The 13,200-nt window shown below is 39.1% G+C and overlaps 1 protein-coding gene across 1 annotated transcript; it reads right to left on the bottom strand.

The window, feature by feature from the left end:
- Positions 1–1,551: 1,551 nt before the first annotated feature.
- Positions 1,552–12,718, bottom strand: CPOX (coproporphyrinogen oxidase; the record flags this gene model as incomplete). Its single annotated transcript, XM_084232242.1, has 7 exons — positions 1,552–1,639; positions 3,721–3,825; positions 6,306–6,524; positions 8,817–8,958; positions 10,056–10,166; positions 10,390–10,533; positions 12,199–12,718. The coding sequence occupies 7 exons, from the start codon at positions 12,716–12,718 to the stop codon at positions 1,552–1,554; spliced, it is 1,329 nt and encodes a 442-aa protein (XP_084088368.1).
- Positions 12,719–13,200: the final 482 nt, after the last annotated feature.

A 13,200-nucleotide genomic window follows, 5' to 3' on the forward strand; every position in this document is an offset into this window, starting at 1 on the left:
GGCATAAAGTTTCTAATATTCATCCATGTTGTTGTATTTATCAATAGCTATATTTTAACATATGGGTATATCATAATTTGTTTATTCATTCACCTGTTGATGGATATTTGTGTTCTTTCTAATTTGGGGCTGTTGTGAATAAAGCTGCTATGAAAATATGAGTACAAAACTTAGTTTTATTTTGCTTGTGTAAAATACCTAGGAACAAAGAACTATAGTTTTAGTATCAAGAAATACTTGTATCTTCCCTACATCAAGTACTAAAAAATCAAAACTGGAAACATGTCTTAGTCATACTTCATAATACAATTTATTAGTGGGTTTGCTGTAGGGCAGTTCAAGAATTCACACATTTTCCAGTCCTAAAGAGTCATACACAGTCATATACATTCAATATATCCCAAGACACTGCTTAGTATTATATAGGAAGATGCTACTCCTTAAACTTCAATATGTTATGAATAAAGTACGTTACTATGTAAATAAGGAAGTCATGCTAAGAATTCTGCTTTGGTTCTGTCTTAAGAGCAAAGAGTTGCAGAATCTATAATTAAAAAGAGGGCAATTTCAATTAGTCTACAAAGAAGACTAGTGTTTCAATTAGTACAAAGAAGTGTGTTTATAAAATGTTTTTCACAGTAATTATGTCTGCTTAAGGAAGGAAAATGTTTCTCATTTCCTCATTTCCCAAATGAGAAACATTTTTTTAAATTCACAAATCCCCAGGATTGTTCTTAGTCTAAATTTCCAAATAAAAATGTCTGGAATAGAAAACTTTAAATATCAGAATCTAAGTTATAAGCTTTCACAATCAAAAGTGTAAAGACTCCATCATTACAAATCACAGTCCTACCAAAATCAAAAAGACTACTTAAATATCCCTTATTTAAATAACAATGTCACTTTAGAGTTAACAACCACAGGTAATCACTGAATTCTAACACAAGATATAATTAAGGAAATTTCAAGTGTTCCATCATGATAAAAAAGAATATTTTGCAACACAGAATCTCTGGAGGAAGATATAGAAAGAATACAATCAAAGAAACCTTAGTAATGGCAAAGCAAAACTTTTACCATCAAGTTGCTTTCTAAAATTACTAAGTACCAGCCTTGATCAACTAATGAAAATAAAATTTACCCCACTGCAGATTTTTGTGGCAGAAACTAAAACTTTAAAAAATATATGAAACAAAAATAACATGTTTCCTGATGCAAATAATATTTAGATTCCTTAACTCAATACCTGGAAACTCAATGTCTTATTTTGAAAACAAATTATATAATTCTAAAAATAGAAATGAATTTTATATCAACCAGTTTCCTCTTGACAACTTGCCACCTCACCACTGGTCACCGCAAACATCCTATGGAAACTTAAAAGGTTTAAACACATTTTAGCAATTGCCAGGAGAGAGCAGGCCCTAGTAGGAAGACTGGAACTCTAAGGCACAAGTAACTAAGTGCCACACAGTGGCCATGATGCTGACTAGTGGAAAGGGAGCACACATTCTGTGTCCTCCAAGCCCCAGGAAGGTCACTCTGCCTGCTTCAACGTACCCAGTCCCTCGGATGGCGCAGAACTTCCAGAATTTCAGCTTCTTTGGAGTTCTCTGAGGGGGAATGCATGTACTCCCATCTATGCAGGTGCAAAACAGAAGCAAAAAACGCAACAATAAAAATAATTAACAACACACATAGCTCTTAAGTGAAAAATAAAATTCTAAGCATAAAAAAGATCTTAGGGCCTCCCTGGTGGTCTAAGGGTTAAGTATCAGCACTACCACCACTACAGCCTGAGTTTGATCCCTGGCCAGGGAGCTACCCATATGGCACAGCAGACCTTTCCTATCTCACCCGCCGCTCCCCTTGGCAGTATGTTTTGGTGGATATAACTGCTCTGTTCCTCACTCTGTCTTTGGTGAATCCTCTCACCCCCCTCACACCTCTGGCCTGGACTCCAGTTCTTGTATGCATAAATAAATAAAATAAATCTTAAAAATAATACATATATTATATATGTTAAAATAATATATATTATGATATAAAAATTATATATATTATATATATATATCTTATACGGCTTTGGGCATACTTTGGCTAATATTAATATCCCAGAGCCAAAATACACTTTTTCTATGAACCAGACCTTAGTAAAGATTAGAATTAGAAACTCAGATGATCTGAGGGCAAACATTTTTAATTAATACTCAAGCATTTATTTTAATGTGCTACTTTCTATTTATGACAATAATATTGTTCTGCAAACCAAAACATTCCCTTTGATTATGACTGCCGAACTGGGGTGGGGTGGAGGGAAGGGCAAGGATGGGGGAAGGGAACACAAGGTTGGGGGTACAATGGATGTGTTGGAAGGTTATGGGTACTTTGGCAGTGGGTGTAGTAATAAATCTGAAGAGGTGTGAATCTGTACTCCTAAAACAAATACAGTATAAACCAAGCTTACCTTAATTAAAAAAAAACAAAACATAATATTGACTTTTTAAATAAATTCTTTGTGGAAAAAAAAGTATAAATTTTAAATAAAAGCTATCTCAGATAGTATATAAATTCAAATAATAATTTTTTAAAAATATAAAACCATTAGCTCAAAGGCTATTCAAAAACAGACCACAGGTGGACTTGGATTAGATCTGCAGCCTAAAATCTGCAGATCCCAATGTCTAATGAGAAGCAGAAGTGGCCTATCTTAATACTATTCAACTGAACAAAGGACTAGTTTGCAATCCGCCCTCAGCAGCAGCTTGGAGTATTCATTATAATTAGGGCTCAGCAGACATCTAGAGAGCTACCAGAGAGCTACCAGAGGCCTGAAGAACTCTTCTTTATTCATATCTCACCTCTCTCACCTCTAGATAGCAGGAATGCATAAGTGGAGCTTCTATTCAAGGAGATGAGATCCCAAAACAAGCCAATCCCATTCTGAAGACACTGACAACCACTGAGGGCACTAATTTCACAATGTTAGAGAGAGAGTAGGATGTAGGGGACCTCTCATTCCATCTGCTCGTCCATTTTTATTTGGACATTTAAACTCACAGAAAAAAGAAAATTTTTGCCTTTGTAAAACAAAGGTAAGTTTTCAATTTGTATGCACATCATTCTCACTTTCTTATTGCCAAAAAAGTCAACCTACGTCCTTACAGCATTAACCTAAAGGCAACAACATAAATACAGGTGGCTTTAAAATTCCCCTCATATATTCAATTAGCCTTTATGGAAGCAATATATAAAGCACAGAGAGACTACCAAGCACCCGAAATGATCCCTCATATTGTCGAACTTACAAATAAAGTTAGTACTTCATACTAGAGAGAAACCCATTTCCTCACCAATGCAGTAATTTTTAATAAGATGAGGTTTTAAAAACTGTTATGTTCCAATAAATTTGCTTTGCCCACAGTTCTTCCTAGATAGTTACCCAATAGGAGAAGTCCATTTGAAGCTGAGACTCTGTCAGCCCCTGCTTTCTTCTTACTCCCTCTACTCTTTCCCTGTTTTCACACACTCATCCTGGCATACCTTAAAAAAATTCAGTTTTTTTTTTCCTTAATTACTTCACTGTGATTTTCTTATAAAATCAGCAAAGTCAATATCAATGAGATCTTTAAGTTAAAATAAAGTTGACATTCATGTTCATGTTTTGAGGGGTTAGTGGTCTGAGGGTGGGGGGATAATTATATAATGATATTTTCTTACCGGGCAGTTAGAGGTAAAGACATTAAGATGCTTTCGATCCTGGATCCTGGAGTGAAAAGACCAAACTTGGTGCCCCGATCATACAGCAGATTAAATTCCACATACCTGGCATAAAGACATCAAATAATATTAATTTGGTCAGCTGAATAAAAATCCTGCTTAAGATGAACCCACAACAAATACTTAAAGGGGGGGCTTCCTCCTGTCCCCCATCAGCTGGAACTGGCACAGTGAACAGTCAACAAGCTTTCTCCAACTGGACAGGAGAGATAAAAGGGTATTCTATCCAATAAACAATAGCATATAGATTCAGCCCCAGCATAGAACAGTTGCAAAACAAGAAGGCTATGTTTTCCAATAAATAGAATGCACACAAAGCTGAGAACTCTAAGGTAAAACAACAACTAAGAAAAATTTGAAGAATACAAGACCACTAATTCAAGGGATATGCGCCCTCCTATGTTTCTTGCGGCATTGTTTAGAATAGCCAAGTTATGGAAACAACCCAAGTGCCCAACAGTAGATGAGTGGATTAAAAAAATGTGGTATACATACACGATGGAATACAATTCAGCTATTTTTAAAAAAGTACTCCTGACTAAATTTCATCCTGTTTTCCTTTGCCAAAATACAACAAAACAATAAGATCATTAGTACCTGTTCAATAGAAAAAGAAAACCGGAGAAAGCACTATAACTGAGAGCAAGAGCTGAAATGAGATTACCAAATAAGATATTTTAAAATTAAAAGGGAAAGTGACTGACCACTAGAAGGAAACTTATATTATGAGTGTTGGCGGGGGAAGGGTGGTGAGGGGAAGAGTAACCCGTGAAGGATACTGATAAGGGCTTAGGAATGCTGCATAAGAAAGTGAGACAGTGTGAATAACTACAGTAAAGAGCTGGATTATCGTAAGGCCCAGAGTTTATTGCTATCCTAAAGCCTAGCGATAAGCATGGCAGTGGGAGGCTCACTTTGAACAACACTCACACACCATTTACAGAAAATTAATCTAACAGCCCACATGCTGCTAACTCCAAAGACACCTGGCAGGCAATGACAGACACATTTGGAACTTTCAAAATGTCTTCTTGGTAAATGGACAGTTATCAATAAAATTTGATTTTAAAAGTTTTATTGTTAAATTATATAAAAACAAAATAAAACATTATTCTAACATCTAAGTTTTAAAGGCTTCACCTAATTAGTATTCATTAAACTTTTCAGGTTTGTATATAAATTCTTAGAGAAAACTAGACTACTACTGCACTTGCTGTAGAGTTTTAAATTCTCCTCTTAGGTATGTCTTGACTGTGACCTTCTCTTTTCATTTCAGCTTACTTTTAGAGCTAGCACAGTGCCAAGTTAAAGGGACACACAATAAATGTCAAGAGAAAGATAGAACGAATGGCAAAGAAATATTTGAGAAATCAGAACCAAAAAAAAAAAAAAAAAAAAAAGACATAAAAAGGCCCCAAAACAGATGCCTTGTCTAAGGAGTTTCTAGCAAAAAAACTTAATCACGTCTCATTTCCAAGTTTTTAAATGATAGACAATCATAAGAAAAGATAAACACAAACATTAATCTTCAGACTTGAAACATTATTTTAAGTAGATCTTTTAGGGCCAGTAGTGCCCAAAGCTTCATATACCTGACACAGGATTAACATAAACAAGAAAACCCTTTTCACAGCCTGTGGTATACAGGCAAATCAGTTTTTCACTTATCACTATCTTAATTGCCTGTGATAAGTGAAAAACTGATGTGAGCCAGTAGAGTGGGCATTTTGGAGCTAAGTCACTAGCACACCCCAGCTGTAGACATCAGGCTACTACTCACGTAACTGAGCTCACCAAGCTCCATGCACAGAGCAGGGTGGCTAAGGCAAGTGTCATGGCAAGAAATAAACCTGCTCCAACTACTTAACTTCCTTCATGTAAAGGAAAAACTAAGTTTCGAAGTCATAAAGACCTGGATTCACATCCGAGATCTTTTATTTACCAATTGTGTAATCTTGGGCAAGGGACTTACCTTTCTAAGAATAAGTTTTATCACCTATAAAATAATTACACCAATCTCAGAGGATTGTGGAAAAAATTATATGCAAACTGTCTAATATACTGGCAAGCACATAGTAAGGATTCTGTAAGTAAATATTATCATTAAGTGTAAATAATTTCTGAAATGGCTATTTCCATTATAATGAATTTCAGGAAATGTTTCAGATGAATGAAAAAAGATGTATCCATATTTACAACAGAGCAAAAAAAAAAAAAAAAAAGATGCCCTTACCTTGACATAAGCTTGAAGAACACTGCTAGAAGACTAAAAGAAATCAGCTGAATAAAATTCAGCAAGTATTTACTAAAAACCTAGCCATGTTTGTCTAACATATAGACAAACTTTGTTCTTTTTGTCATACTACTGTACGATGTTTTGACATTCATCTAGTTATGAAAAGAAATTAGGGTGAATACTAACACAACAATGACAACATACCTAAGACAATACACCACCCACAACTGTTATAGCTGCTGCACTTCCCCCACAGTTATGCAGTGAGACAGGTTATTCTGTCACTTACCGTCCTCTCCGGAGTTGCTGCCACAACTTTTCCTGGGGGGTGAATGAGTCATTACAGTGCTTTTTCACAAGGGGAATGTAAGAAGGAACCACAGCTTGGGCACAGCTCTGCACAAAGCGAAACACCTCCTCCTTGGATGGGGAGTCAAGGTCATCAAAGAAGATGCCCCCAATGCCTCTCCGCTCTCCACGATGAGCTATAAAAAAGTACTCATCACACCTGGAAAACACAGCAAGGCCGAATCAGGGATCCAGAGGGGAATAAAAATATAGGTGAAAATAAATGGAGGAATGGTTCAATTTATTTATTAAAGATTTATTTTTATTTATGCATATGAGAACTGGGGGGAGGGGGTGTTAGAGAATTCACCAGAGACAGAGAGACAGAGCAGGGAGCAGAACAGACAGATTTTACTGAAATACACTGCTAAGTGGAGCAGTGGGCGAGACAGGAGACAATCAGTTGTGCCATGTGGGTTAGTTCCCTAGCCGCGGATCTAACTCATGCTGCAGTGGCTGGCAATAGTCTGATAGTGCTGAGACATAACCCCTGTGCCCAGTGAGCGGTTCAGTTTACAGTACTATCTTTGACTAATGCCAGTTGTGACCTTACTTTGTGTCTGTGAAAATGAAACCAAGACTCTAGACAGATTTCCTGCAGTAATATTGCAGAGTATCTATGCAATTTCAACATATTATCTAAAGAACAGGGAACTTTGGGAACGTTGGTGAAAAAGAAAGGCAATCCTGTATTTCTTGAACCAAGGGACACGGCTACCCTCAGAAGCTATTGCAGGAGGCAGGAAAGGACAGCTCCAGTGACGGTTACACCACCAAGTCCATGACAGGTGCCAATCCCTGATCTCTCTGGGCTGGTTATTCACTAAAGGAGGTAAAGAAACTCTAAGGTCTCTTTCAGCAATAAAATGTGCTGATTCTATCACATGCATATCTGAGAGAGGGGTCTTCAGACATGTTAACTGATACTCTTGAGAGCTGGCACATGAACTATCAGTCTGCTCTTGGATATGGACCTGTGTGCCTCTTAGAGGTTTTTCTAAGAAGTCATTTCCTAAGTGCTAAATTTGAGGTTTATGTTGTGGAAATTGTCCTTTTGATAATCTCTATAGAATAAGGTCCTTAAAGAGAAAAACCTATACAAACAAAATCTAAGTTACCTAAAAGATTACCTAAAAAAAAATAGTCTTAGTAGTTTAAATTCAAGTAGGACAAAACAGGCAGCAGATGCAAATCCCTAGAACTGATAAATGGGTGTGTAATTCATCTTGGGACTTGTCGGGGTTCCTTTACACACATATTTTATTAACAGAGTTGAACTCTCTACTGAGCAAGGTTATGAAGTCAGCTTTAACAAAATCATAATACTAAATCTCTCTTCATGAGATTGAGATTTACTAAATATTTGTACTAAAACCTTATTTTTAACTAGTTTAACAGATCCCCGTTATTTTACTAATTAGTATTATTTAAAGTCATCTCAGTAACAGCAACAAAAGGACACCAAAAACAAGGCAATGTCTCCACCACCAGTCCTCCACCTGGAAGGATGCACATGCATATATGAGGAAAAAAAAGAAGACTTGAACCTTACATCTGAGTTCACAACTATGCATTGTTGAGTGGTCACGACAAATCAAAAGAACAACCAAATGTCTTATCTCTTCTGAGGATTTAAAAGTTGAACTCCATGCCTTCCCATAAATGACATCAAGATTCCACAACCGTTACTTTTAAAAGCAAAGCAAAAAACTAAAGCCATTCTGTTCTTCCTTTTTCAAGAACTGCAATTAGCTCTAAGATGTTCTTACTCCAAGCAATGTATGCCTAGATTCCTTTTCACAACTACCAAATATCCTGGGTCTCATAATGTTTTTCTTTTATCACTACAGTTTCTTTACCTAACAAAGTTTTCAACTGTACTTTTCTCCTTGACCAAAATCTTTGATACATTTTCATGTCTCCCTAATAGTTTTCCATCTATTCTTAAATCCTAAATCATTCCCATGGCAACATTGAGAGGATAATTCTCTTCTGGGATAAGAAATCAGTATTTCACCTTAGAACTAAAAAGTCTCTGATTCTCAAGAATAGATTACACATTAGGATTGGTATTCTACCATTCTAGATCATTTGGGGTCAATAAAGAGGCGAGTATTCAATTTCTTACAGATAAATACAGCACATGCTCAAATAATATCATTTGCTTTGTTATAACATTGATGACATTGAACAAAATGATGTTATTTGAGGAACTTTTGTTATATGTCTCTTGTTTAAAAGCTGCAGTTCCCAAGAACCTATTGATGATATTGAGAACTAACTGTACTCCTATGGAAATAGCTTATTAAAACCAGTATTTACTTCTTCTAAAGTATAAAGGAGACAGTTGAACCTTCACAAGCTGAAAAGAAAGGTATTTAGTGACATAGTACTATATTGCCTACAGGGAATATATGACAGGGGTCTTAGCAAGTTCAATTCTTTTGCCTACCATTTTTTAAATTTGGGGTAAAGATCTGGACCATGCTTGTCACAAGCCTCCTTTAGAGTTCTGTGAAAATGGACAGCGTCCTCTTTGTTCAAGTATGTTGGAGTAAGGTCACATCCACCACCAAACCACCACTGCTTATTACCTGCCAAATTAAAACACAAAATGCTGATGCAAACTTTACATGAAATACAGCACACTGCTATTATGTTAGCAGACTTAATGTTATCAGCTTAGTTTATTAAGCATGAAATGGGTGAGAATCAAAAAACACTGAACTAAATATAGCTCTGAATGGTTAGAAGGTGTTGGCAGGAAAGAAGAAGTAAAAACAGGAAAAAGGGAAGGAAATTAAAAAGTGAGAGAGCAGAATCAGGCTAGGAAATGATACACATGGAAGAGAAGGATCAAAAACAACACAGAAGGATCTCAGCTCTGGCTGAATATTAGGATCACATGAGAACCTTAAAATGTTTCACCAGATCCTAAACAGAAAAATCTTTGGTCTAAAGCATTCATAGTTCATTAAAAACTCAGGAGATTCTACCGCTCCCTGTGTTAACAACATCTGCCACCCTCACCCCTTTCCTCCCAAGAGGATTGAAACATTTGCTGGGGAAGACAACTTGTCATTTGAGATTAATTATTCCACGTGCTTAATCAGATCTACATGTCACCAGTACCAGCTATGGACTTTTAAGCATTATAAGGTTGGACCAAACTGGCTTCAAAATGAACAGTTAAATACACTGACTTTAATGCTATCACCTATAGCATTAAACAACAAAAGTAGCTGTGACACTGAGCAGGTTTTCTGACAGGTGGCAGCAGTTGGCATAGCTAATGGGAGACACAGGCTGGAACTCCATGTATACTCTGAGGCATAACTGCACTCTACTATAAACCTGCTCAAAATGCACTGGTGATTAGCAAAGCTATGTGGAAGATATTTTCTAAAAGAAAACTTTTGATTTCAAATTAACCTTGCACCTAAGGTTTTCCTTTGGATGTAATGAATTTATATTTCTAAAGTACCCTGTGTGTACTCTAAGTTTGGGTTCATGCAAACATTCTTTGTTGAAGGAAATATGGAGAGATCAGAATCCAGGTAATATCTTCACTTTTCACATGTACAGCATATTCTATTGCATTTGCCAAGGAAGAAGCCTTCACAGGTCTCCTGAAAATCCTAGTAAAGATTGTTATTTATTCTTTCTTGATTTTAGATTTAGAGACCCTTACCATCAGCTTCTTCTACTTCAAAGTATCTGTAGTTGAAATGGATAGTAGGAGCATGAGGGTTCTTCGGGTGGATAACAGAGCTCACACCCATAGCACAAAATGGTAATTTACCTGGAAAGAAAACACAGAGTGATTGCATTCCATCACCTGGCATGAATCAAATTAACTTCAGGAGGTTTCTAGATCAAGTTTCCAAGGCTGTTTTTAGTCTCTTAAAGGAGAATCTTTAACAAGTAATTGTTTGCAAGCTTATCTGGCATATGCCACCCTTTGGGGAAAAACAGGATTGTAAAGACTATAAAATATAAAAGGCTGTTGAGATTATCTGATTTACCATCTTTAGTCTTCAGAATTTTCCCTCTGCTTCTCATTTGTTTTGCTGCTTCCTCAGAAAGATTTCCATGAACGACAGAAATGCTCACCCCAGCCTTTTCAAAAACATGTCCATCTTGGAGTACACAGCTGATGCCTCCACCTCCTGTTTACGTAAATATGAAATGAGGAGAGACTGTAAAGGGAGATACAAAACTGAAAATGACCCTTGCACCAATGTGGTAGAAATAAAGAGTTATTTTCCAGACCTTCTATCAGTGTCTTTATAATTTTTAATACAATAAAATTAGATAATTTGCTTAGCTTTATAACCTGAGCTACTGATAGTGCATGAATATACCTCCGCACATCACCAAACTGACTATTTCTTCTACGGTCTTATACTATCATCTAAAGTTAGTGGAATATTTTCCCTTCAAAACTGCCATTCAGAATGGCATGCATTTGTTATAAGAGAGAAAGCTAAAGTTGAAAACAGGCATGGCTCAATTTGAAGAATCCTATTATTAATGAATTTAAATGTTTCATAATTGCTTTTGTTCAGTATGCTATGAGTGTTTTAACTTTCCTTACAGGCAATTTAAAAAAGTAGAAATCTGAACACTTAAGAGATTCAGAACCTTAAACTGAGTGATATTAACATATGAGATTTACTATTAGTAAGTGGGGTTGTTCGTAATATACTGGAATTACCACAGGGCAATTGTATCATGTAGGTTTGTTTATATTTGGCTGGTTTTGTTTTTTAGGCTATTTAAGCTAGGTGGAACATAAGACAACAGTCTTGTATATTTCCAATGAGAAAACTGAGGCACGGAGAGGTAAAATGCCTAATTCAAGAATGAACAGCTGGAAAGAGCCCAAACAATTTGTCTACTTTCTACGCATCAGACAATATTTTAACGACACTTCACATATATTCATCTCATGAATATCATTATCGTATCAATATACTCATGTATCATTTCCAATCTCATTTCATAAAAGAGGAAACAGGCACCAAATGTTAAGAAACTTCTTTAAGGTCACATAGACCTTCTAGGAACTTGAGGTCATACCTCAGTCCTCACTTGAAACATTACAAGATGAAATCCAGATATACCTTCATTTGCTATGGAGGTGGCAGTATCACAGCTCAAAATATGCTGGTGAGAAAATGCTGCAGTATTCTTAGCTAAGAAACGTTAGCTAAGAAATGTTAGGAATCCTTTAAATTTATGACTCAGATTAGGCAATAACATGGTAATGAATCCATGACTCTAGAAATAGGTTTTAATACTGAAATATTGTGTTATTGGAAAGAATAATTTACCTAGTAGGAAATCTAACGGGTGCATTTAGTAAAACCACTGACAAGTCAATCAAGTACCTCTTGTGCAATTTGGAAAAACAAAGTGGGGAGAGTATGACATAATTAGTGAGTTCTTTCCAAGTTTGCAGGAGCAAAAAAGGTAAACACACCCAAAGAATCAGATGAAATGTGGAGGAAATCTATGCTTAATGACAACTTTGGACACATAAGTTTGTTGGCTGGAAATAACCCAAAGACCAAAGAAGCCTTTATAAAACTGCAAAGATTTTTAAGTGCATAGTAGTACAGTGACAGTGGACTTCGGTCGAACACCTGCCAGCAGAGGGCAAGCAGTGTCAATTTTTTTTTTTTTTTAAATGATGTACCTTCTAACCAAGCGTAGCTTTGCGGGACACCCCTTTCTTACCGCATCCCCCTAATTAGTCATTTTCTGCCAGCACCCTGAAGTCCCACATCCCCGGCCCCCTTTCAACCTCCCGCTAGAGGCCGGCCTCCTACCTTCCTTCCTCTCCCATCGGTCCACAGAGAAGCGGGAGCCCCCGTCTACCTGTGCCAGCGCTTGGCACACCTGGGCCTGAGTCTCCAGGATCAGCAGCTCCATCTTGGTCTTCATGTCGCCCGGCCTCCCCCGCAGCTCGCGCAGGTCGGTCACCGGCGAGGCCATGAAGCGGCGGCAGCGGCGGGACAACTCGTCTTCGTCCTCCGACCTCCCCGGCGAGGGGCCCCGCGCCCCGGAGCTCTTCGGCACCATCTCGGCCCGCTGCGCGTGCCCGAAGGCGGAGGCGGCCAGCCCGGCCAGCCCCGCCAGCGCCGCCGCCAGCCCGGCCCGCAGCCGGGGGCCGCCTCCCGCGGTGGGGCCGTGCGCCAGCCCGCGGCTCTGCCCCGAGCGCGCGGTGCCAGGCGGCGGGCAGAGGCGCGCGGCCGCGGAGCGCACGGACCCAGCGCGCAGCTCCCCGCAGCCGCCCCGCGCCGCCCGCCAGCACGGCCCCGCGCCCAGCCTGCCCAGGCGCCACGCCATGCTCCGCGCTGTCACCGCGGGCCGCGCCGCGCCCCGAGCCCAGCCTCAGCCCCCCGGGGCTCCGGAGTCAGCGAGCGCCCCGTGGAGGGGACTTCGGCGGGGAAGAGCCACTACCGGGTCGGGCTCCCCGCGGAGGCGGCCGGCGGGGGATGCTGGGAGCTGTAGTCCCGGCCCGGCCCCGCCTGCAGGGGTGCGGCCCGGAGATAGGGAATCTGCCGTGCGCAGAAGGGCGGGTCCGGCAGCCAGAGAACCCGGCCCTTGGGGGCAAGAGGGCTGTGAAAACGAAAATAGCGATAAGAGAGGCTTTCCCGTCACGTACGACCTGGAGTCGGCCGTTCGGGGAACCGCAGGGAGAAGCAGGGCAGAGAGGCTTGGGACTGACAGGTCCGGAATGTGGCCAGTGACCTTGCTTCCGACTACCAGTGGTTTTAGCCATAGTGTATTTTGGCTGGTGGGCTGAATTAGCTTTTACTTACAGATTC

The sequence above is a fragment of the Talpa europaea genome, assembly GCF_964194135.1.
Source record: "Talpa europaea genome assembly, chromosome: 4".
NCBI lineage: Eukaryota > Metazoa > Chordata > Mammalia > Eulipotyphla > Talpidae > Talpa > Talpa europaea.